Source organism: Ambystoma mexicanum, chromosome 1q (genome assembly GCF_040938575.1).
Source record: "Ambystoma mexicanum isolate Mex_15411 chromosome 1q, UKY_AmexF1_1, whole genome shotgun sequence".
Classification (NCBI taxonomy): domain Eukaryota; kingdom Metazoa; phylum Chordata; class Amphibia; order Caudata; family Ambystomatidae; genus Ambystoma; species Ambystoma mexicanum.
The window spans coordinates 146,233,271-146,260,537 of NC_090922.1; the positions used below are offsets into that span (position 1 = coordinate 146,233,271).

The following is a 27,267-nucleotide window of genomic DNA, read 5'->3' on the forward strand; positions in this document are numbered from 1 at the left end:
GGCGACCAGTAGCAGCAAATCGGCAGTGCCGTCAAAGCCGGGAGGCGATGCCGGGCCTACACCAAGGGCCTCGACTAAGGATTCTGTCTTTCCCTCTCTTACCTGGATTCCGGTCTGATCCATACAACCAGGATCCTTTTTCTGCTACGCTGCAGCAGGTCCTCTCTCTGCCTCACATGAGCAGCCAGTCACTCGTAACCATGGTTACTCCTATTGTAACCACTACTACCTCACTGTGTATAATCTATAATCTATAGTCTACAAGTTCTGCTCTATAGCAATTGTATGTCAGACTCTCACTTCAGCAAGGGGCTGTTACATGATGTAGAGCGTAAGCTCCCCTCCTTTCCCATGTTCGACCACATGCCTGTTGTGTGACTTCCCCTGCCCGCCTGTATGGTGTGTATGCTATGCGTGTATCTCCCCTGTAAATGTAATGTATGTTCTCCCCCACCCCCTTGGTTGCCATTATGTAGTGTGTGTGTCTCCCCCACCCACTTGGTCAAGTGTTTGTAATGCGGGTATCTCCCCACCCCCTTAGTCGCCAGTATGCAGTGCGTGTGTCCCCGCCACACCCTAGGTCGAGTGTTTGTAATGCATGTATCTCTCCCCACCGCCTTCGTCGTCAGTATGTAGTGCGTGTCCCCCCCCTACCCCTTGGTCGAGTGTATGTAATGCGTGTTTCTCCTCCCACCCCCTTGGTCGCCAGTATTTAGTGCGTGTCCCCTCCCACCCCCTTGGTCGAGTGTTTGTAATGCGTGTTTTTCCCCCCACCCCCTTAGTCGAATGTATGCAATGCGTGTTTCTCCCCCCACTCCCTTGGTCACCAGTATGTAGTGCGTGTGTCCCTCCACCCCCTTGGTCGAGTGTATGCAATGCGTGTTTCTCCACCCACCACCTTGGTCGTCAGTATGTAGGGCATGTGTGCCCCATACCCCCTTGGTCGAGTGTATGTTATGCGTGCTCCTCCCCCCACCCCCTTGGTCGCCAGTATGTAATGCGTTTGTCCCTCTACCCCCTTGTTCGAATGTTTGTAATGCATGTATCTCCCACCACCCATTTGGTCGAGTGTATGTTATGCGTGTTTCTCCCCCCACCCCCTTGGTCGCCAGTATTTAATGCGTGTGTCCCTCTACCCCCTTGGTCGAGTGTTTGTAATGCGTGTTTCTCCCCCACCCCCGTGGTAGTGTGTATGTATTGCGTCTATCTCCCCCCACCCCTTGATTGTATGCATATATTGCATATGTCTCCCGCATCGCCCATTATTGCTTGCTTGTTATTCAATGGTCCCCTCCCCCCTGGCAGCCAGTTGGCTGCATTAATGGTTTACTGGATTTGACCTCCTATGCATAGTATGCGCCGCCACCCTCCACATAGGGTTAAGCTGCCTGCATATGCCACCTGTTCTGACTCATGCATTACCTGCTGCCACCACACTCAACACAGGGCCAGCCTCAATGTCTATGCCACCGGATCTTAACTTTTGCACGGGATATGCCGCCGCCCACAACACAGGGTCAGGCTGTTGTCTATGCCACCCATACTGACCCTTGCTTTACCTGACAACACCTTTTTTAGAGAAGGATGACCTTGTTTTTTGCCACCGGATTTGTCTGTACACTTAGCTGGAACTGTCGCACTCAACAGGGGGTTGACTGTTATCTGGACCACCTATACTGACTCATGCATTACCTGATGCCATCTTTCAAGATAAAGCTGGCCTTCTTGTTTCATGCCACCAGATTTGAGTCTCTGCATTGTTTGTGCCGTCACCCTCCAAGAAGGGGTAAGGCTACATGTATACCTATCTCATCAGCACTTATGTAACCTAAGTAAGCCTTCTTAACAGTGCCACGATGCCCAAGGGCTGTTGTGCACTTTACAAATGCAAATAAATAAAAATAAATAAAATGTGTGTACTCAATATATTCCCAGCAAGCAACATCACCAAAAATACATTTTGGGATTTTCAAAACCCCCAGAATTGCTGCAAAAAATCATCAAATGAACTGATTTATTCAACAAACTTAGTTATGTTTAAGCATTAGTTTGCTGAAAAAATGTGCAGTAAATGTTTTCCTGCGGTTCATTTCGTCAAAGGAAGTGGGAAAACTAAGGCAAATAGGTTTCACATATTTATTTGAGTTTTCTAGTTACTTTCCTGGGGAAAAAAAGCTTTAGATTAGTGTTTTCTAACTAACCCAAGTGATATGTCATTTACTAGAGCTTACAACTTATTTTGCTCAAAAGAAATCCAGCAAGTATTGTTTGTTGTGGATTTGCCTTTCAGCAAACTAAGTACAAACCCTTGACTAAAGTTTTCCACAGTGAGATCTGGTCTGAGAAACATCGGATTTTTGATTGAGAAAACGTGGCGTTTCTGTTTCTCTTGGACTTGTCTGTGTCAATCAACATCATCAATCAGGAAATTATACCTGGGAAATGCTGTCTTGAGCTCTGTGATCTTATGAGGGGGCACCACCGTTTTCTGATGAGCAGTTTCTAGTAGATGAATCGTGGCCTCAACAGGTTGACTGTCACATCTGCAAGCAGCACTGCCAGCCAGGATTTGTCCTTCTCTGCAAGTTTATATATTCATTGTTTATTTATACAGCGCTTATACAGAGGTGAAGTGCTTCAAAGCCCTTCATTTCACTTTTTGTCTGATACGCTTGTTGGACATCTCCAGAATCCTGAGCCACTGCCTTAGGTTGTGTTGTGTTGTGTTGTAGTTGGCCCTTCAATCTATGTTCAGCTTCCTGGTGCTTAACTCCCCTTCCTGCATTTCAACATGTATGTACCCAGTGGCCATACAACCAAGTATACTACACCATATGAGTCTCTTTTAGGCAATGTTCCTTCTTCTGACTTGATTCGTCCTGTCACAAAAGGAAGGTACATAATGCACCCCCCGTTATTTTACAGTTTAGGGAGGGGGTAGATTGTCCCACCCACAATGGTATGCCTAGGGAGGAGGCACACCAGTGTAAAATAGCGACAGTTTGGGCTCCCCATAGGGAGAGCTTAGCTGCTCTACACCCACTCCCCCATACTCTGCATATTTAGTACCTATGCACGGTGTATCATGTCCCTTCTTTTTGTGGTATAATGTATGAATGTATTCCGCTTTTATAGCACAATTTACAGAGTTAAATATCTCCTTGCAATGTTATGAAACTCCTCGAGTCCTGTGGATATGACAATAGAAGCATGTTCCTTAGTAGGCAAACAAACGAGTCAGAGAATAGCTACTTTTTCATTGTGGCCTTACATTTGCTGAGCTTTCCGCCAGTTTGTGTAACTTCAGGTTGTGTAACTTCAGGGAGGAAGTTTCGTAATTGTATTGATAGCTGAAACATTGCCTCAAGCAAGCGTTGGGGCCTTGTTCATATAAGCATTTGTTGGGAAATATATTTTATTAGCACACAGACATCGTTATTGACCTCATCTCAGCCCATCAGAATGTTCAGAGTGCAGTCAATAACTATGGATATTGACTGCATTCTGAACATGTGTTCAAAACCAAGCAGGGAAAAACCAACGCAATTTCCAGGCAAGATATTTTTCACCAAACGCTTCCTCTCTCTCGGAGGAACTTCTTTTTTTGGACTGCAACAACCTATTAAAAACAACAAAGAGAAAGTTAAAATATGGAACATGGTTTCACTTCTTATAGAGAAATCATTTACATTTACTTTTGCGTGAAACCTAATGTATCCTCATGTTAAACCTGCTGCACTATAATGAAGTTTGCAATATAAATTCTTAATTAATGAAGACAACCTTATTTAAATACTACACTATAAAAACAGATTACTTTTTTCTACTTTACTCACGATTAAAGTACAGTTTGTACTTCACCATGTAAACTCCAAAACAAGTCTTGCTTTTACCACTATATGCTAGAGACTCTGGGAAGGGTAATTATCACTTGTGATAATGACTCTTTCCCCAATTTATGGCCCTAACTTCGCCTCGGCCCATAAATTGGTGGTGGGTCATTAATTAAGCAATGTAACCTCAGAGGGAGGGGGGGGGGAATGAGTTCAACATTAGCCTCAGGTCATTGCGCCCCTGCAAGGGTTATTTTGCTCGAAGTACCCTAGCACGTTGTACCAGGGTACTGATAGTGTTTTTCTCAAGTTGTGAAACAGCGTGTTTGCCATTTCTCAATTTAAGGAAAATTTAAAATTAAGATGACCGCAAAGGATAGGGGAGAAGGGAACTACATGTAGTCCCTTCTCCCTTTCCATGGTGGCCATTGCCATGAAAGGGATGCGCCAGGAACACTTTTGTTCCCGGCGCCAGTGAGGGACAAACCAGCGCCAGATAAGTGGGCCAGGGGTGGGGATGGGGATGTGGAAAAGTGGCTGGGGATGGAGGGAAGGGGTAGAGGATGGGTGGGAGCGCTGTTACTTGATTGCCGGTGAGGGAGGATGGTGGCCTTCAGCTCCAAGGAGGTTCAGAGCAGGGGTTTACCATGTGGTAAAATCCCCAATTCTGAGCCTCGTGATTGGCTGGGAGGCTGCCACACCCCCTTCACCGGATATTCATCTGAGATAATGATCTGAGGTAATAGTAATGATTTCTGTGCAGAACGTACAGCACCACCATGTTTTAGTATCATTATGCAATGAAGGCAGTGATCGTGTTCTCCAAAGCACCCTACCTTGCTAAATACACCATTGTCTCAAACCCCTGACTTGTACGTAACTCATACATCAGGGAGGATAGCTTAGCTGCAATGTGCCCGTCTTGGAAGCAAGACTACACGAAGCAACACAGGTTCGATCCCTGGGTCGTGCGTTATAAATAAGCAACTAACACAACAAAAATAACAGTTCCTGTAACAGTGCCTCGATGCCCACAGGCTGTGTGAGTGCTTTCAAAGTGCAAAAATTAATTAATTAAATTAATCAGCTATGGCACCTTCAGAATTCACTACATGCGTTACCTGCAGTGCTTCGATCTCAAATGATTACCTTTGTGTGTGGAAATATACAGACATGTAGATGTAGCGACTGACGCACTTACTTCCCTCCATCGCCGATGCAAGTGAAACCTATACAGTGATCTCCCCCAAATGGTTAAAATGTAGCCCACTGAAATCGAATCTGAGGCTCTCAAAGAAAGATCAGGGAGAGTAGTCCAAAACTGTGACTAGTTTACTTAGCAAATATTTTAACAAATGTAACCTACTGTCTACCACTGGAAACATGCTGCTGGTGCCATCCTTCCACTATACCTAGAAAACAAAGGGGCCAGCCGTCTCTATGAAAAAAAGGCGACGACAGAGAAAGAGGGAATGATAGAAAAAGAGAGGGCGAGAGCTTGTCAATTGGCAATGAGGTCAGGGATAGGATTGTGGGGAGGACACAAGGTTGTCTAACTTTGTAACCTGTGTTCATGCATTGCGTGTTGCGTCGACTTCTGATGTGTAGACATGGCGTTCATGCCTTCTTCATGCTTTGCTATGCCATGTTATGATTTTCTGTGGTTTCAAAATTGTCTGTGCCTGTTTCAATATCTGTCTAAAATTCTTTCCAGGATTCCACCCAACGCTTCTTCCCTCACCAATCATACCCCTCGTTTCTTTACTACCCTCTAGCTCCAATTAACCTAACTAGCTCAATGTTAAAATCTCATAACACCTACTCCCCGCACGCAAAGACCCCACCCACCACAGACCTAGTCGTTATAATATGAACATTCACCATGCTCTGACTTAACTCTAGCCCTATCTAACTAGACACAACGTGCTGTAATCTACCAGATCTCGGGCTCTCCCCAAGTGTCCCCATCAATCCCATAGAAGCAAAACTGTACTCAGATCTTGGGTACCCCCACCCGCACTGATCAACACCACAGGTTCTGCATTTAGCTCCTAGGTTAGCTCACCACTAAACCTTCTCCTTCGTTTATTGCAGCAATGCAAGGCCAACAAACATAACAGAAGAGCACTGTATGAGACCACTTTACATTTACCCAATGCTCGACTGGTAGCTTAGCAGCCAGATTTGGTGGATGGGTCACAGTGCCTCTAAGCCAAACAGGAAGCTTGCAGTGGGGGCTTTACCTCATTGTAAAGCCTGTGTTCTGAGCCTTCGCAAAAGTAGCAGGCTGCCATCCTCCCTGTCAGGTAACTGCAACCCCCACCCCCAATTTCCATTTCCCTGACCCCCAGACCTCCTATTACCTGCAGCTTCCTCATCCCTTGCCAAGCAACATAAACACTGAGTGTTCTCTGTGCTTTCCTGCCACAGGCAATGGCCACCATGGAAAGAGAGAAGGGACTACCTGGACTACCTTGTCTCCCTTGTCCATGACAGCCATCAGGTTTTGTAGTTTTGAGAAACAGAAACCGTGCTGTTTCGCAACTTTAAAAAAAACACTTTCTGGGATGATAATAGCAATACACCCTTCCAGGAGGTGCCATTAGTAGGTCTGGGAATGTCCCAGGCTAACAATAAGTCACTCAATATGCTCTGGCTTGTGACTCTGCCCCAGTGAATTACATAACCATATAATGCCCCCGCCTGGAGGGGTTTATTGCTTAAATAATGAAATCCCTTTAGGAGCATCTCTGTACATTTATAAATCCAATGAAATTCAATGAAACCCTAACACCTGGGGTCATTCTCCTCCACTGTCCCTCCTAGCCAGCACCCTTAAGGGTTAGTGGTTATTTCAATGTAGCCATTGTAGTAAATGAACCTTAACGTTGTCAAACTGGCTCTGTTTGAAAGCCATTACAACATGATCTCTCTGTAAAATGCCGGATGGAGTGAAGATATCCACCAGCCCACCTTTTGCTCAGATCACCACAGAGATCCCTCCCCGACCATACTCTCTCAGCCGCCCCACTTGCTGCCACACTCAAACGTCACGACGTTGTCTCTGCCTACCTTTTCCTCACCTTTGATCACTCCCCCATCTACCTCCCATCCCTATCTTTGACATTCCTCTCACTCGTCTCCTGTCTATTTGTCTCTCTTTGCCTGCTGCTCGACTCCCTGCTCAGCCTCCTCTCAACCCCTGTTCCCTCTGCATGATCCCCCCATTGCTCTGCCCCTCTAAACTCACTCCCTCTCTCTGTGGCTCTCTCTCTTTCCGAGTTCACACTTCCCATCTCTTTTTTCTACATAAAGAAAAGGAATTCCAGAAGAACTCCTTCAAACCTCTTTTTTTATTACACAAACATATATGCATGCTGCCATCCAATAAAAAAGGAATCCATCACACAACAGTGTTAAGCAGACACACATTCTCAAGATATATCACGTTGTAGCATTAAGATGAAACGTGTAAACCAATCATTTATGAACATTAAGCTTAATCAAAAGTAGTTAGTTTTGTAACACAACATGAGGTATACAAAAGTGTAGACTGTTCACATAGAATGCAGGAAGCGCACATTTGAAGATTGCCCCTATTATTCGAACAAACTACTGATCATAGTCAGAGGTAGAAAAGTGCTTCATCAAATGTATTGAACACAGTGTTAGGTCAATAGTCATTTCAGTCTGTTATTAAGTATCTTCTCGACTCTCTTGAGCACCAGCAACAGTTCAGAGGATCTGACATGTCTGTGGCATGTGCGTTCTGATTGCAGAAATCACTGTTAAACGATGATTGTCCACCTGTACATGTAACTGTGATGCATCTCTTGGTGACTTGGTCAAACTCAACAGTTTATTTACTGAGTGTTCTGACAGTGAGTTCTGAAACGCGCACTCTCTGTTGTTTCATTGGCAGGACTGCTATTATATGGGCACCTATTACTCGCCCCCATTCAACAAATACCAGAAATAAACTTCTACAGGTCCCTGAATATATTATTACAATGGGGTTAATTACACACACCTCTACATGGAGAGGATCTCTACAAGATCCTCTCCGTGCCCAGGGCCAACCGTGCTGGGGGGGTGTGGCCCTTATCTTCCTTGAGTGGATTCCTGCCACTGCTATTCCCACTCAGACCTACTCCTCTTTTGAATGTCTTGTCTGCCGACTCTCTCTCTCTCCTAGCCACTCCCTTACCGTAGCTACTATCTATCGGCCACCTGGTCAAATTTCCTCCTTCCTCTCCGAGTGGGCTGACCTCTCCTCCTCACTCTTGTCCTCAACCACTCAACTCCTCTTTCTTGGAGACTTCCACATCCACCTGGATGCCTCCTGTCCCCCCTTTGGACTCTTCTGCGACCTCTGCAATTCTCTCTCACTCTCTATTCTCCCGTCTGGGCCGACCCATTCTGCTTGGCACACTCTAGATGCCCTGATCTCTTCTGACCTTCCCCTCTCTGTCCCTCTCTCCACTCCTCTCTCCTGGAGTGATCACTGTCTCCTCTCCTCCCACCTTACCCTCCCTACCCCACAGGCAAAGCCACCCTCATCACTGCCATCTTCCTTCTCGGTCATCTGACCCATGAAGCGTGTGTCAGTTGAGGCTTTCGCTGCCACCTTCTCGCCCCCTCTTCCCCCCTCAGCTTACTCCCACCCTGACACAGCCCTCTCCAATCTCTACTCTGCTATATCTGATACTCTCGATGTTCTTGCCCCTGTCATGAGAATCCGCCTGAAGCCCAAAGCCAAATGTAACTCCTGGTATGACTCGGATCTCGTCACCCTTAAACGCATGTGCAGGGTGTCAGAGAGGATATGGCGTGCTTCATGTTCATCCTCTGACAAACTGGCTTGTCGCCTGCTCCAAAGGCAATACCGGCTCTCCGTTCTCACCAAGAAGAGAGCCCTTATCCAAGCCCACATCACTGCGGCATCTAACAATTCGGCTGAACTCTTTAAAATCTGCAAGGAGCTGGCCAACCCTGCTGCAGTCTCTACCTCTCCTTTCCCCTCCCAGGCCCTCTGTACGGCATTGGCCTCTCACTTCATTTCAAAAACTCAGGTCATCCTGTCCTCACTCTTCTCCCATCACCTCCCCCCTCTATTCCCTGCCCGTCCTCTGGCCCTTCTGCAGCCACCCCTCCTCTCTCCTTCTCTGCCTTTCCCCTTTTTTCTGCTGATGAGGTTTCGAGACAAGTCCGATCTATGAAATTCTCGTCAACACAGGTCCACCCCTGCTCCTCCAAAACTATTAAGGACCACATCGACTCCTTGGCTCCTGCCCTTGCTGAATTCTGCAATCACTCCTTCGCCTCTGGAGTCTTCCCATCCCCTCTCAAGCACTCTCTTGTGCACCCCCTTCTTAAGAAACCCTCTTCCGACCGGTCCTGCCCAGCTAACTATCGCCCTATATCTATCACTCCTTTCCTGGGCAAGCTCCTGGAGAAACTTGCCATCTCCCAGCTTAATCTCCACGCCGAATCTGTTGGCAGCCTTCATGACCATCAGTCTGGCTTCAGAGCTGCCAGAAGCATGGAAACTGCTCTCCTGAACATCCGTGAGGACCTGCTCTCGAACCTTGACTCTAACATTCCATGTGTTCACATTTTGCTTGATCTCTCTTCTGCCTTTGATACTGTCAACCATACCATCCTGCTCAACCGTCTCTGTGATAACCTGGGTATCACTGGTCAGGCTCTGGCTTGGCTGACCTCTTTCCTCTCAAATCGACCCTCCCAGTGTCTGACATCTTTTTCTCTACCTGTGGTGTCCCCCAGGGTTATAACCTCTCTCCCTGGCTGTTCAACCAGTATCTGGCACTTCTCGCCCACTGCATCGCTGCTCTCTGCCCCAACTTTCAGTGCTATGCGGATGATACCCAGCTCATTTTCAGGCTACCCTCGGCCTCCTCTTCTCCTTCCCTCATCTCTGACTGTCGTTCTGCTATCCAGAAATGGTGTGCCGCCAACGATCTCTGCCTTAATGCCAGTAAGACCAAGATTCTACTCATCGGCACACCCACTCCTTCCTTCCCTGCAGCTCTCTGGCCAGCCTCTCTTGGCCCTCTTCCTGCTCCTACCTGCAAGGCAAAAAACCTCGGGGTCATCTTCGACTCCACACTCTCCTTCTCTCCTCACATTTCTGACGTTTCTAAGAAGTCACACTACCAGCTGCACCTCCTCAGAGGTATCCTTCCTTTCCTCTCCTTCCCCCAGAAGCTCACTGTCTTCAGAGCCCTGGTTCTCTCGAAGCTGGACTACTGTAACAGCCTCTATCTAAATCTTCCTGCCTCTACTCTCCGCCCTCTGCAACTCATCCAGAACAGGACTGCGAGATTTGTCCTTGGCCTCAAGCCCAGGGACCGTATCTCTCCAGGACTGAAATCGCTACACTGGCTACCTGTGGCTGCAAGGATTAAGTTCAAAACACTCTGCATTGTCCACAAGGCCTTCTGGGGCCTGGGGCCAAAATACCTTCAACTCTCCCTTCCTAAATATCTTCCTTCTCGAGCACTTCGCTCATCCGCCTCCAACTCCCTCAGGGTCAGCCGCTTCTCCAAGCAACGAGTTGGGGGGAGATCTCTCTCCGCAGCAGGGGCCTCCCTCTGGAACAGCCTTCCTGCCTCCCTGAAACTTGAGGAGAACCATCTCCGGTTCCGGAAGCACCTCAATACCTTCCTCTTTGCTTCTGCTATCTCTCCCCCTCTCCCCTGCTAAATCACTGAAACTGCACTGAATCAGCAACTGGGCCACTCCCCATTCTCGGTCCTTGGCCCAGCCACTCTCCCCTGCACTGCCTTCCTGGCAACCCCTGCACTGCGGGACTGTCTCTGTATCCCTACAGCCCCCCTTCCCAGCACTTGTCTGCACTTATCTTGCACTTGCCACCAGCTGGCCCTTATTATTTATCTTGTTCGTTACTAACCCTGTACTGCACTTTCCCCTCTCCCTTTCCCCCTCGCACTTTTCCTGTCCCCACTACCCATGCACTTGCGCGATCTGAATGACACCTGGCCTAGTAGGATCGTTGTCTGTCTCCCCTTGTTCCCCCCCTCCCTGCGTCGTCGCGCCTTGAAACACTTGTGTATAGGCGCATTACAAATGCCATATCATATAATACCCGGCAGCTCCCTATCTTTGATCCTTCTATTAACTCCCCATTTTTGCATTTCTCCTCACTTTCCCCTGTCTCTTTCTCTAACCTTGCCTGCAGCTCGACCCTGTGCCGTCCCCCTGTCCCTCTCTACTAACACTCGGTCTCCCCCTCCTCCGTGATCACTGGCTATCTACTTTTCTGATTGACCAATCCAGATCTCTGTGTTCCTTCATGCATCTCCCCAACACAATTTCTGGTGTCACATTTTGGATCTCAAAACAGGACGAGTTAAAATGGCCACATCAAATGCACCTGCTTCTGTGCAACTGTCTCTATGTCACAGAGTTTCCAGCAGAGGTTACCTCCACAACGGGAACACATTTGCATTGGATATCTCTGCCCCAAATCCACAGATTATTCAGAGGTAACTCCACATTGGGAAGAAAATCATTTTCAATGCAGGGCCAATGTATCCATGTGGATCATCCAGGATTACAAAGGTGTTGTGCACAGAAGCTTGTGAAACCCCTCTTAATAAAAAAATGATGAAGGCTACCTACAAAACAAGTTGGATGAACAAAATACATAAATGTTCTCTTCTTCTCCATAGCTGTGCAAAACGAGCGAGACCGGATCAGTATCCGCAGGAATAGCTACGAAGACAATGGCTCCCTCTCTATCAGTGTACTAACCCAGGCTGAGGCAATGGCTCATCAGGTAAGGAACTGCACTCCAATATCCAATGTACCTTCTGTACACATGGCACAGTGGATCTTCAATTTAGGGGATTTAATTGCACTGTCTGTAGCCAGTGTAGCATATGCTGATCTCTCTCTTGCTCTCTCTCTCGTTCACGCGTCCTCTGTCACTCTCTCGTGCACACTCTGTGTGTGTGTCTCTCTCACTCCTCTTATCTCTTCCTCTCTCTTTGTCGGTGGTTTAGTCGGAGAGCCTCACTGAGCTCTCCTTCTCCCTATTGGAAACTTGAATTTGAGTAAAGGAAAGTACACTGAGAAAAACACAGATGTCTTTAAGGTGGGGCAAGAGGTGCTGAGGTTTTTATAGTTAAGAGTAACATGAGTGTAGCAGTGACAGAGGCATGCTCCAAGGTGTGGATCAGCCTGGTATTTGCAAACATACATCGTCATTGTGCGTGCCCCGCATAAATGTTGCCATAACACTGAGGGAGCATTGCTCTTACAGGGCAAGGGAGGAAGGGGATGGGGGGGCAATAGGGGAGCTAGCTTGGTTTATGATACGCCTTGAAAAGGGACCTAAGGCACTACTAATCATTCACTGGCATATACGCAAATGGAAACATTCTCTTTGTGCCCATAGAAGAAATAGATCATTGGTTTTAATATGAGTGTGACCCTGTCCAGGGAGGAAGGACATTTTGAGAGCCAAAATAGTGGGTATTCTCGCAAAAGAAGCTATTAAAAAATACATTATTTGAAATATAGTTACATTGTAAACAGGCCTTTTCTGAAATTTTTCGAGGTTCAATTCGAATGATGCCTCCCAGGATATATTGCATTTATGATAAGAACAGTACAGTCATCTAACTAGGAAATGCACATATTTTCTATTGTACTCTTTCAAAATACCACTCTTAGAAAGGGGAGAAATAGTACTAATGACAGTTCCTGGCCACTTTGCCAAAAATCAAAAAGAATGTTGGGAACACAAAACTCACCACAGATCTTTATGTTCGACAAATATATCTGAGATAAAGGTTTTGTACTTGATACACATTTCATTTCTCACAACACCTGTCCTAATATAAAGTGTTTGTAACAATGAACACCAGATACTGATTTGGACATCTTCAGAATGTGTACATGGTAATAAAGTGGCACTCCATTGGGGTCTGAGAAGCATCCTTCTCGTTTTGAGAAATTATGTTTTCTCACCTCAAATCCGGGAGTCTTGCTGAGTTTAAGAAAAGGACGGGTTGAGAGGGGAAGCCGTTTCTTAGTTATAAGGAGAACTTTGTGCATGGGCAGTCCCTAAAGATAGGTAATTGTGTCCATAGGATGACAATAAGCATGGGGTTCAAGTGTTGGTTTCCTATCATGACATGTTTGTGTTACCTTTTCTTGGGGCCATGTCATGCTTTTACACAAGGTCATACAAAATGTGGAAATTCAAAATTGCAACAATAGGATACTTTACTTAGGTGCAATGAGAGCATTAATTTGCAAGTTTCCACATTCATCCAACAGCTCCATCAGCTTCATCATCTGAGCTTAATATGAAGCTCTACAAATAAACCAGCTTTGAAACATGAAAGATTTTTCAGAAGAATTGGCATTTGCAATATCAAGAACCGGATCTTGGAAGTTCTGAGAACCCTACTATCACTTTTAGGAGACTCACTAACTAGCAAGATAAAGTATGCGGTAGTTACCATGTGACGCAAGATAACCTCGGAGGAGCACATGGTGCTTTGACAGGTCTCTTTAGATAATGAAAGAGCAAGACATGGAATTATGTCCAACACATTAAGATATGTTTGGGCACAATATGTTGAACAAACTGTACAATCTACCAACATATGTCTTGCAATTTCACATTTGTGATCTATATAATGTCTTGTCTATGCAATTGACAATATGTGGGTTCTAATGTTAGACCAATGAAGACCAAAATCTTACCATGGCAATAAAACACAAGGATGTGGCTTATTCTGTTCCAAGGCATTTTGACGGGTGTAGTGAGGGATCTCTTTCAGGCCTCGGTTACTATGCCAATGAAAAGATTATGCCCCATATTAGAGGTGGCAATTTAGAACGTAAGTTTGGTTACACAGAGTCCTGTTGGATTATTGGACTCCATAGCAAGAGTCATGGGCGTAATTCTACGGGGGGGCTGGGGTGTTTGTCCCCCCCAACTCATGGCACACCATTTTGTCCCCATTCATTTGTCTGTGGCACCTTTTCTTCAGATGGCATCCCCCCCCCAACTTTTTCAGCAAAGTTACTCTACTGGCAAGAGTCCTTCCAGTTTAAACCATAATGAAGAAATATATTGTTTTCTGGTAGACTAGTGCATTATTCTGTTTGAATATATAAAGAATGATGGGTCTCATTACAGGTACGAAGGTGTAGGAAAGAAACGGGTTGTGATTGCATTGCAAACCTTTTTTTCTTGCAGGAATGGAATTACAGCTATTTTTCCCATGCCCCCGAGTTATGAATTCGTAGCTAAAGTGGAGTAATTCCCTCCAGCAACAAGCTGGTGGTACATCCACCAGTTTACCTTAAAAAAATGGTGGATTTACCGTGCAGGATATACACCGGCGGTAAATCTGCCAAATATCACCATCAAGTCCTCTGACCTCCAAAAATGATGGGGATTTACCACCACTTGTAATCCTGTGGTAACACCACGAGACCAGGTGCTAGTGACAGTAATTGAGTTTGGCAGTAAGTCAGGGTATTTACCACAGAATTATCATCAAACTCATAATGGAGTCCTATATGTGATGGAGGCACAGCATTTTGTACTATATTAACTCAATGATTTGATATATGGAATAAAGTACCCCGTACCATGCGTTACAAGGATATTGCAGGCAACCGAGGAGATTTGGCCAAATAGAGTCTGAGTTCCTTTGTAAGGTCACAGAACGCTGCATTGACATGCAATATCCTTTTTATATACGGTAGGGTGATTGTATTCCCTATAATACATGGCCACACACTATCATTCCCTGTCATAGCCGGCGCTCCCTTAATCGAATGTTAGCGACCTTCCATTTGCAGACCCGCTTAATCAATGTAGAATCTGTTTGAAACCAAAAAAGCCTTATATGCTGCTCCTAATGCAGAAAAAAAGTTTAAGCAGTTTAATAAAATACATCAAAAAAACGTTTTCATTTTGTGCTTTAAAATAAGCAAAAACGTGCAGATTCTTGCTCACTTGTGCTTAACTCCAGCAGTGCACAAATTAAACTTTCTACCATAAACAGTTCCTTGTCAACTACTGGCCGTAAAGGGTCATGGGAAACTATTTTACAAGCAAGGCATTTAAAAAGCTTGTCACAACTTTAATTGCTGCAGCGACAGCCGAAATGCTGCTCTCTACTGGCTCGAGAAGCAGCCATTGTGATGTCACAAGGATGTGTAATAATTGATCACACAATAGTTGTGTTGCCATTTTCTTATTGCAGATCAGTTGTGATGTCACTACTAACCTGTAATAAGAACATTATTTCCAGGCTTTTATATGGATAAAGCGCTTTGAAACACATTAAGTGCTATATAAATAAATTGTGATATTGAAGGCTGCCAAGTATTATAACAATATTTAGTATGACCTGCTGATAGTTTTTGCATGTAGATATCAATGCATTTTCCAGGCATAGGGCCTCATTACGAGTTTGGAGGCAGCCATGCCCTTAGTAAAGGCATGGCTACCTCCAAACTGGGGTCCGGGTCTGTGTTCCCTGAATGGGACAATACTGGGCCATTCCGACTTTGGAGGGTCCGGTATTTCCCCATTCAGGGAACCCGGACCCAGATCATCCCCATTCCCATTTCAGCCCCCATAGGGCTCAATGGGAATGGGGAGGGAGCTAAGAACAGGCCCGTTAATAACAGGCCTGGTGTTAGCTCCCTGGTCTCCTCGCGGGACCCACAAAGGACGTCTGGTCTGACTAGATGTCCAGAGCAGGTCCCGCAAGGAAACCTCGTAATAGGGCAGAATGGATTTAACGGCGCCGGCACCTTTACCGGCGCCGTTAAACCCATTCCGCCTGGGTCATAATGAGGCCTCTAATGTTTAATCCAGTTGGTAGTGTTAATGAACATGTGTGGGCTTGATAGTCACAATCAATTAGACATCAGCAGAGTACATGTTTTAGGCATCTGTATGGTATAGCAGCTTTTTAGATGTACTAGAATGGCATTTGTTTTAAACATCTTTACATAGTTCTGTGGTACTGTGTTAATGCAAATGGAAGGCTTTGTTTGAAAATCAACAACCCGTATTTACTTAGGTACTATGATTACACATCTTAATTAGAGCACGTTTACACTTTAGACATGGCTTTGCCTATTGTAGGCTTAATTACTGATCGTTAAGCAGCTCTGTGAGTCCACATTTGTGTGTTATCATTGTTTGCCAAGGCTATGTAACTTGCATATTTTTGTTAAGCATGCACATGCGGTTGTTTTAAACACATAATTGATTCATTAATTTAAAGGCGAGGCAGCTGTGTCTTTCTTTGCAATCAGCATGAGAAGAAACAAGATGGCTGCCATGCAAAATGCGTACTTGTTAAAGCGTGGCTCCTGTTATAACCAGAATGGAATGAACTTGTAAAAATGTGTTTAATTGATTAATGCCACAGAGCCTCTTTTTGTTTAACTGCCTCATGGTCTCCCTTTTGCTTCAATTTGGAGTTGCACTCGCTACACGTTATGGCTGAGCTAGGTTTTAAGGATGTCTATCTGTCTATCTATCTCTCTTGCTAGCTGCCCGGTGTACAATCTTCAATTGAAGTGACGTTAATGTGGTGGTGAACAGAGCAAAAGCCTTGAAATCCATCAAATGTTGGAAGATAGGCCAACTTACCTCTGACGCCCCTTTGCGCAGCCCTTTAGGACAGGGATGACATCAAAACGACTTCATTTATTACATCATCAATGACATCACTGGAAACTAAGCACACCAATGACAGCCCTGGCCTGTGCCCACATTGCCAGGTTCATGGTGTTTGGCAAAACCACCCAAAGTAGCCACTGGGATTGGTCTGACTCCATGCCCAGTGGCTACTCAATCCCCAAAGCGGGTCTGTGTGCCAGTGGACTTGGCCACATTACCCTGAGCATGGCATTCGGCCATGCTTCTGGTGCCTGTGCCACTGGAGTGAACCCGGTCACTTTAACTCTATAAAAGGTACATGGGTCACTGGCCATAGCCTGACCGTGGCATTGCCTTTGGCCATAGCTCAGGCCCTGCCAACCCATGCAAAGTAGCGACTGCATCTGTCCTACAGCCTGGCCAATAGCCAGGCAGAGGCGTAGACAGGGTAGGGCCTGAGCGGGCCAGGGCCAACCAAAATCTGAAAATGCCCACTCCGCAGCACTGTGTGGGCATTTACAGATGTTAATGTCACTGTGGTGGGTCCAACTATATTAGCTTCAGGCCCCACTTGGAGAATCCTGGATATGCCTCTGTTAAGCCAGACCCTGTCATCACTTTACCCCCATAATGGAGCCACAGATATATTACATTTCTGTGAACGTGCACTACACATATGTCTATATGTTTGTTATATGTCCCAAAATAGACCAAAATAATGTTTAACTCGGACAGGTACATTCTCACGATGTAGGTTGTGATGTCATCTGTGATATCATCAGTGTGCTCTTGTTTCCAGGGATGCCATCAATGATTTCATCTGTGAAATCCGTGATATAATCAGTGATGTCATCAGTGCGCTCAGAGGCAGAGAAAAGTGGAGGGTGAGGGGGTCAGAGTTAAGGTGACGTAAAGACCAGCATATGCAGAATTGTATTGATTGTGTTGGCTTAAACCATCACTTTAATGTCACTTCTTTGTCTTTTTTTGTTTCCACTGAATTTGAAGTGTTTTGTTGCATTGGTCCAGCATAGCTCCTAATTAACTTTAATTTTGTTCACTGAGTTTCAAAACATTCGTTTTTTTCTTTTCGCATCATCACTGATGTCATGCTCAGTATTATCAGCATATTTCTAAGCTGTGTACCATGCGATTTTCCCTTTTACGGGTCCATGGGATACTGGCCATGGTATGAGGCCATGGCCAGGCCCCACGCTACGATAATAAAAGCAGGAACGTAAATGGTGTGATATTTTGGAGGCCATTTTCCTCCTACAGGTAAATTGCACAGAGCGGACATTTAACGTTTGCCCGTAGGTGTGAATATGTCCCCTCCATCCAATTTTCATCATTTGCTCTAGAAAAGGGAAAGTAAAGGATTGAAAATCAGGTGAAATCAGCAATATGTCTTGGTTCTGCACTTCAAAGGTGAGCATTGCTTTTTAAATGACAAGCAACATTTTCAATGGAGTCCAAAGGAATTCACACATGTAATTTTGATGTAAATGTGGTCGCATTTCTGTAGCATAGAAGATGGTGGTGGCAGAAACAGTGAATCTGTTCCATTCCCCTTTTCTGTCATAAAAAGTAATGAATATATGGCATGTTGAATAAAAAATGCATAACATTTTTACGCATGAATCTTACACATGCTTCTTACGCTATACCATATCAACATGACCACTTGGTGTTTTGGCATGTGAAAAGAATTGTTTGTGATCTGCATCCTTGCTTCGCGCGTTAATTTACCATGAAATGACATCTTTTCATTTCTGAAAAGTCACAATTACTGCAATGCACCATGGTAGATATATACAAGATTCTCCACCAGATCTTTCAAATACAACTGGTTGGGTTTCACCAAACTACCAAATAGCACACCTGCACTGCTTTCTGTACTTGTTTCTTATTCCTTGTCAATCCGTCCAGCAGTTTTTGCTATGCTTGTGTCCAGAGGATGCCACTTTTCCCCTTATGGGAAAGTAATTGGACTTAATCCAAAAACATCATTGTTTTAATGCCTAATCATTTTTGAACCACTGGATGATTTTGCCCTATATTTTCCCATGCGGACCGCTGCCAGGTAATTTATTTGGTATATTCAGCCAGTAAAAATAAGTCAGCAATAGAAATCTTTTAAAAGTCAATGGTTTATAAGTTTAACCTTAACTATTATTTGGCGACTTTGTCTAACTAAGCTTAAGTACTGAAAACACTTTAGTATGCTATTCTTTGTGATCTCTGTGTTGCTCCCTGCTGTGATCTCATGCATGCACTCATGGGCTGAACAATGGGTGGAGTTAAGATTTTCATCATTCCACTTAATTTTAAGTGGTTTGTTATGCTGTATGGAGTCCCATACCCATACTCAACAGAAATGGCCTTTGGCCATGGTCACTGGCCTCATTGGTATAATTAGGCAAAAGGACTTTGGCCCACTAGCCATGGCCTAGTGCAGTTGCTCATATCCCCCTTACTAATCACAGGCCTCACTGCACGTGGGCAACAATTAGGTAAAACGACTATGGCAACCTGTTCCTACCATCTATGACCTTTAGCACTGTCCACAATGCAACAACTGGGTTAAAAGCCTGTGGGCCACATGCCCCATTGTTTCCACTGTCTTCATTCACGCAAAGTTTTCCCATCGAAATTTCCCACAGAAACATTACCATGATCACAGTCGTGCCCCCTTGTATTGCCAATTCTCAAAACTTTATCCATCTCCGCTGCTATGTCACATGTGCACATCTGACACTTTGTAGGTCACCATATCTTGCCCCCATTGTGTAAATCCCTCCAGACCATCTCCAAGCAACCTCTTTACCCCACGCATTCATGTGATAAACCTTTTTGAGCATGACTTGCGATGCATCTTTGGGAATCCTGAGGGAATCCCAATTCTACATGTTGCCCTTCAGTGCTCTAGTCATGCCCTGCTATGACACCACTACTTTCTCTACTCCAAATAAAATTTTGAGGTACTTTATGTTTCGCCTTCTTGCGGGATTAGCCTGGTAATCACTCCCGTCAAGCAAAAAAATAAATAAATCCTGGTGGCTTTTCTTTTCTTAAAATCCTCAGTGCTGGAATGCACCATAGGCAATATATAAAGGGGTTTTGGGACTAAATAGGCACCCCTTCTTGGATAAAAAAAACATTTCTTCCATGCTTGATAACTTTTTAACGATTGTGCGCTAACATTTCTAGTTAGGAGGGGTCAGTACCACACATTTCCTTTTGAAAAATGTCATCGTGATATGTCCAATGAGTCAATGAGTCAAAAGATAGAGCAAAAGTATTTTGGTAAAAGTCCATGCAAATTGGTTTTACCTTAATTATGCACAGAGCACCCAAGCCAAGATTCTCTATATCGTAACAAAGGACGAGCAATCAAGGGTTATGCTCTCAGGAGGTGATGCAGGCTGGTTCTTAAGTACAGTGTAGTCCCCAAGCACCCACAAAGGAATGTCCACACCCTATGTTAGTGATAACGCAGTTCTTTATGTAAATAAGGTTCAATATATACACACACACAATCAATAACACACTTTGTACTCTGGCATTTCTAATATGGTATATATGTACAATATCTATGTGGTACCACAGTTAACTCTTGACTCCTTTAAAATGCACCAGCTGCTGACAGTTCCAATGGCATACAAATCAAATAGTAAAGTGAATCAAGAATAGACATGGGAAGGAAGACAAGTTGGGTTAAACAATAGGCAGAATACTGGGTCCCTACCGTAAGACACAGTTCTGTATGAGGATCCCCCGACCTGGGCAACCTGTAAATAAAGTGTATTAACAAGCTCAGCCCATATATGTTGAAGATAGTCTTGTTTCCTTTGTAAAATTTTCTAATACCCCAATGTACCTGGTTTAACAGAGTTCTTCGCTGGTTCGTCGATGGATCCCTCTTGAGTGGGCTCCCTCTAAAGCAGGAACCACAGATCGTTGAGATTCCTTGAAGAAAAGGTGAACAATGTCATCAAGGCAGCAGCTTCGGTCCTTGCGGTGCTCGTCAATGATCAGTTGAGGACGTCCTGTGAAGATGAGGCATGTGGTACACCTCGATGACAAGATTTGTTGCCGCAAAGCAGATTGATGAAGAACGTAGGCCCAGCAAAAGCGTCAGCTCATCGGCGTTGATGATCGGGACTCAACCACGGCTGACTTTCGGATCTTGGTTGGCGTCTTTGTGGACTTCAGGTGGCGTGAAACCCACCGGCGGATTTTCCTCGGTTCGTCGGCGACCTTGGCTTTCTCCGGTGGGACAAAACAGTCGATGGTGATGATCAAACAAGTCCTTGATTTCAAAGTGTCTTAAGCAACGAGGTTACTGTGGTCCTCCGAACCTAGGTCAATGGTGATGGTCGTCGACGGCCTCAATGTCCCGGGGCTTTCTTCAATGTTTCTCGGCGGACCCCGTATCCATTCGACAGCTGTTTGGGACTGACTACAAGGGTGCCTTGATGAAGATGAGTTGGTGTATGATGTTCCCTCGTAGCTCGGGAAGAGGTCTCTTAGCCAGGTCCTCTCTTGGATCAGACCTTGAAGGCACGACAGCTTTCAGATTGTGTCGAAGGAAAGCAACAGCAATTCTTCTTCTTTCGGCTGTTCTTCTTTGAGGTTAAGCATCTAGTTTCGAATTTAGGTTCTGAACATTTCTAGTAATTGTGAGGTCCCAGATATACTGTTCCGTCTCTTATTCACACTGCTGAGCCAGGCTCAGACAGCCAATCATTCAGAAGGGCATTCAGCAGGGATGCAGGCAATCAGGCTCACAGTGCATTCAGGCCATTCTTCTCCATCCAGACGCTCAAAACAAGGAATATGGATTTGGACAAGTACCCAGCCATTCAGCACTCCACACTGCATTCATACCCGTTTCGGGCAGGGCTGTCTCATTTATTGTGTCACACACCAGAAACCAGACACCCATACCATGAAATGTATATTGGTCACACACTCCATTCACCCAGGTCCCACCACAAGGGTGTACTCACAACATGCAGCCATTGGGAAGGCTCCAGCAAGTCTGGCCTGGACTTCCCCACAATACCATATATGGAACTTCCACCCAAGTCAGGGCTTCCCAGGACTTAAGGTACCAGGCAATAGAAAGCAAGAGGCCACAGGGGCCATCTTGTTCCTATCAGGAATCTACTGATTCCAATGGCAGGGCCTGGTTATCTCAAAAAGGAGGATACTCAAAGCACCTGTCAAATTCAGCATGGAGCTGCCACCAGCCCATACCCTTCTCTGCGGGCCACACAGAGGTGCCCAACAACATACACTAGGGGTACAGGGTTGTACCCCCACACACTGGTGCCATAAGGGTATCCCAAGGGTCTGTTCACCACAACCAAAAAGAGGAAGAGCTGCACTGCCAGGAGTCCCACATGGACTCCTGTGCAGAACACCACACATAACACACATGACAAAGGAGTACAGGACAAGGACAGGGAGGTCCTGCCCCTCCGCTGCATGTCCAGCATAACAGTCCCTTGCTTAGAGAACTTTCTAGTGGGCTTTTAAGGAAACTGTCTTTGCAATACTAAATCATATGATTGTGGCCATTCTCTATTCCATAGATTTTGGTAATCTTTAAAATGTTGCGGTTATAGATAAGACCGTATGTGTGTCTTGGATAGCACACACCAACAGACAGATGATTACATGTGTACGTATCACATTTGGCTTTTATGGGTTCCCTTCGCTGAGTAGCAAGTTGAAAGATGATTGAACAGAACTACGCATACTACGATGATGTGGTTTGAAAACTAATGGTTGAGTGTGACCATGGGTGATAATTCCAAGAGCACCTTTTTGCATTTATTTTGTGGTTTTGAGGTGTGGAAATCTGGTTATTCCATAGCCTTAAATACAGACTAAGAATGACACTCTCTACCCTTACAGACACATTTAGAAGGATTTTGGAAGATGGTTCGTTCAGAATACATGTTAAAATATAAGTCTTGCACTCATCGCAACGTCTATTACACGGTTGTGGACAATTTTGACCCCCGTGCAAGGTCCAGCATCAGAAGACTTCATTGGAACATAAACATGTAGTGCAATATATGTGTGTTGCTATCTGTATGTTTGCTGTACTACACTCAGGTTCCAAGAACACTATGTGGGCATATTTGTTGTCTTGGTGCTGTTTCCAAACGTCTACTGTATATGAGATATATGGACATTTTGAATTGATGTATGTGTACTCTGAATTAATTGATCCAATGATTGTGTGTATTGTAACCTTTTTGAAATCAATCACAATATTTCTATATTATTTGTACAATAAAGTATCATATATTCTTTTTAAGAAATAACAACTGGTGATAGCGGGTGTCCATTATTTCAAGACTGTCTCCTAGCTAACTCAGATAAGAGAGTAGATACTGACCACTACAAGATGGCTTCTTTTCCTTATATTTCATTTCATTTCATGTATGGCCCAGTAGATAGGAAGGTAAAAACATCTCCTGGTTTTTACATCTGGGTTTACCATTAGCGTGGCCGCTACTTACCTACAATCTTCCCGTTTCTACACTGCCCATATGCCAGTCATTTTCAGGGAAGCCTACAAGCTTGTTTGCTTTCATAATTAAGATCTGTTGCCTCCAATGCTGGGCTCTGCAACCATGAAGACGCAGACGTCTACTGCTCCTCTAAGCCAGCTGTGGCACTGCAATAAGGGAACACGAGGATCTGTGTCCCCTGGAGCCCTAAGATCAGAGGAGCTAAAGGGAGTCACAGTGGACGTCAGGGGTCCAAAGTGGCAGCAGGTGGCATGTGATGGGTTAATCAGGGTATGCTACATTGTCGTTGTGATGCTATGCACACTGTCCTGTAGCGAGCCTGAATACTGTGTTAGAGCTGATTGTGGCCAGTCAGAATGGAAAAGCATGGAGACAATGAATTCAGGGAGGCTGTGCTATCTGCCACTGATTCCTCTGACCCCTTTCTACAGAAAAAGGCTGAAGGGAAGAGATCAGAAACAGCGAACAAGCTCAAGGAACTGATGGGGGAGATTCACAGTGAAGAGAAAGTGGCTACCAAAAGGGACAAAGGAAACGTAGAGGAAGAAGAATTCTCCCTCTTCTTTGTAATCTGTATCTTCTTCCTCATCCTCCAGGCTCACATCTGAGGAAAAGGCCATTGCACATGTCATAAAGTGCATGAAATGCAGGCGGGCAGCCAGTACATTGGCGATGACCCTAAAGTCCATTTGTGGAATCCGCTGGCAAGGGCTGACTACTCATCCTGGTATTCATAAGAAGCTTTCTGAAGAGTGGCAAGACGATAGAGGATTGCATGTCTATGCTGAAGGAAGATGATGTATTCACTGGCTAATGGCTAAGGAAGGCGTTGGGGACCCTTGTTCTAAGATTGACCTGTCATCCCTCCATGGCACCTTAGGACTCTTTGGTCAATGTATGTGACTGATCAGAAGGTTGACTCTTCACTCAATAAAACCTTTGCAGGAACTATCCTCACCACGCTTTGCAGACATGCACAGAGGTCTCCTATACTGCTCAGACACTCCCAGGAGATGCCCAGGCCTTGTATGATATGATGGAGGAAGGGAAAGAGGGGGCAAACCGCTCCACCCTTATCAAAGCCATTCCTCGGCAGGCTGAATCCCTATCCGGCATGACGTCATGGTGACAGCAATCACAATGGGGACAGCAGTTGTCACCCTGTGCAAGGTTTTTGTCGGGTACCGTACAATGAACAATTCCAAATAGACGGTGGCCCTGCATCTCCTATTCATAAGTGCCAAATTGTTTGGGAATGAATTGGAAGAAAAGGTGGAAGACGTCCATACGCATGACAAACATGCCGTGACCTGCAAAAAAAGCTGGTTGCATCAGCAAACTCAGAAGTCTTCACAATCCATCATGCCGAAGTATCGAGTCGATGTGGGCCATGGAAGAGTGATTTTTAAGCACAGGCAGATATATCTCCCTTCTTCCATGAAGGAACAGTCAACTGTCAAAAGCTCCTGACTATGCTGATAACCTTCCAGTTGGAGGCATATACGGGTGCATTTCTCCATTCGGCGGTAGAACTCACTGACGCATCCCTGGATGCTGTGCACTATGGAGAGGCCTTGATGTTTGCAAGCATCCAGTCTGCACAGGTGCATTCTTCTTCTTCTTCTTCTTCTTCTTCGTCTTCTCCTCTTTCTTCTTCTTCTTCTTCTTCTTCTTCTTCTTCTTCTTCTTCTTCTTCTTCTTCTTCTTCTTCTTCTTCTTCTTCTTCTCCTCTTTCTTCTTCTTCTTCTTCTTCTTCTTCTTCTTCTTCTTCTTCTTCTTCTTCTTCTTCTCCTCTTTCTTCTTCTTCTTCTTCTTCTTCTTCTTCTTCTTCTTCTTCTTCTTCTTCTTCTTCTTCTTCTTCTTCTTCTTCTTCTTCTTCTTCTTCTTCTTCTTCTTCTTCTCCTCTTTCTTCTTCTTCTTCTTCTTCTTCTTCTTCTTCTTCTTCTTCTTCTCCTCCTTCTCCTCCTTCTTCTTCTTCGTCTTCGTCTTCGTCTTCGTCTTCGTCTTCTTCTTCGTCTTCTTCTTCTTCTTCGTCTTCCAAAATGTATTTCAATGTTATTCCCATAGATTTTGTGCAGCATCAGTCACAATAGCAGATTGTACAGACAGCCAAAGCCACAAGAAGCCATAAGATGCACAGCTAAAATAATAAAAGAATTTATAAAAAAGCAATCACGAAAATATAAAACAAAAAGAAGACAGAAGACTTTTACATCATTTGGCTAAGGCATTCCCAGTAAAAATGCATTAGAGACCACGTACACAATTGATTGCTAGAATTTAGCAAATACCACAGATATGTCCGGAATTATCCTGACGCAAGTAGCCGAAGCACAGGAATAATAAATTATGCACGCTCAGATAAATCCAATGGGCAAAAAATGATTTGAAGTTCTATTTCGCTTGAACAAAAAAGAACAGTAGAGTCAGATAGAGGTAATGGCATTCGAACCCACACAGTTGAACCGCAATTTGGCGATGGTCACACAATATTTGGCATAAGGTGACCAAAGGAGCTATTTTGACAAAATAGTGTAGAGTTGCCTTATAAAGCAAAAAGTCGGCCATTTGGCGGTCACAAGTGACAGCACGCCACCTACTGGAAATGTCTTAAATTACAACACATGTATGTTCAAATGGTTCAAAAAAAGAAGCAGGTGGGAATATGCAAGTGTAGTGTAACATAATCCTAAAGTCCTGTCAGAGCTTAAAGTGGACTGGGGGTAGCCGGGCCGCGCCCCAGCAAGCTCATGAATATCATTCTGAGGCGGGGCCCTGCCGGGGTCACTAATGTCCCCTGGAAGACCCGGCTGCTAGAGGAAAAGGCTTTTATTCTAAAGCCTGAAGCTCTCACTCATTTGGGAGAGCTTCAGGCTTCATAAAATATGCCTTTGACCCATAATGGTGGCGCCCACACCTGCAAGGCATCCCTTCAATCAAGAGATGCCCATGGGTCGGTGTTACCATTATCAAAGAAAAGATGAGGCCGCTGGAAGCCAATGGCTTTTTTTTTTTCTAAAGCCTGAAGGTCCCGCTCCTTCACAGGAGCTTGCTTCAGATTTTAGGAAAAAAGGGCTTGGCTTCCAGCTACCTCACCTTTTCAGCCTTAATGGTGCTGCTGTCCCTCCCCAGGCATGATGCCTGGCGAGGGGCAGCGTCGATTCTCTACAAAGAGCTTCCTGTACCCCATTACACCGGGGCTCGTCAAGGGGACCTGGCCTAACGAGCCAGCAGGCGACCCACCCACTGTTAGGTCACTCCCCCTTCATGAGCCCCGGCTCATTTTCCAGTGCCACTTAAGGCAGTGAGTCCTGTTTAACCTTCTCAGCTGGTTTACCATGCGACTGAGGTAGGAAAATATTGCTTTGCTTTTGTGGTCACAGAGGGCATACAGATCAGCTGCACAGTTGAGGGTGATTGTGAGGTATTTGTATTCCTTGTGTTGTGCTTCAAGGCACTATGGCATAGAGCACACCCAGCAGCTTGCAGTATTTGTACAATCCTACACTCCTGGATGCTACACCAAAGAACAAATACAACAGCTGTAATTTTCAGGCAGGGACTAGTGTGTGGTATTTGTACAACCTTTGTTCGCCTTGGTGTGATACCGTATGGCTCATAGCATGGGCTCTGTTCGACCGTTTCAGTGGTGACTGGCATAGCAGGAAAAGAAAAAAAATATTTGTCATAACATACAAAACACTGTTGATTGTTCCATTGTTTTTGCCCCTCTTTAGACACCTTCAGTGGTTTGACACAGCCTAAGAGCCCTTTGGTGCCACACAAGGAACCAACATCATAACAGTATGCCTTCTTCGATGGCTGCTTCAGTGCTTGTTATGCCAGCTAGTACAGGAGCGTGTTGAGGCGACCTGCAACACTATGACCAAGCACAGCTGCTTTTGAACCAAACGAAATCCCATCAGCAACTCAGTCAGGAAATGCAATTTGTTGGCACATTATTTTGTACTATACAAGTATTAGGTTAATTCATCTCTCAGAGCACAGGAGTAGGACCGCCATGGAAGAAAGTAAGAGGCTGTGCAGGAGATTGGAGGCTCCAATTTGCTCCACCTGCAAGTGTTAATGGGCGCATTGTTTTGTTTTGTAAAATATTTGTAAAATATTTGCACGTATTACTTTTGTGTACAGCAAGTGCTATAACCAATGTAATAACAATGTACGCAGC

The 27,267-nt window shown here is 45.0% G+C and overlaps 1 protein-coding gene across 1 annotated transcript in view; it reads left to right on the forward strand.

The window, feature by feature from the left end:
• LOC138521051 (hepatocyte nuclear factor 4-beta-like) overlaps positions 1–27,267 on the forward strand; it is a 395,333-nt gene that overhangs the window by 279,363 nt on the left and 88,703 nt on the right. The window contains exon 4 of the mRNA XM_069633573.1: positions 11,549–11,655. Within this exon, the coding sequence (XP_069489674.1) occupies positions 11,549–11,655 (107 nt within the window). The remainder of the gene's footprint in view (positions 1–11,548; positions 11,656–27,267) is intronic.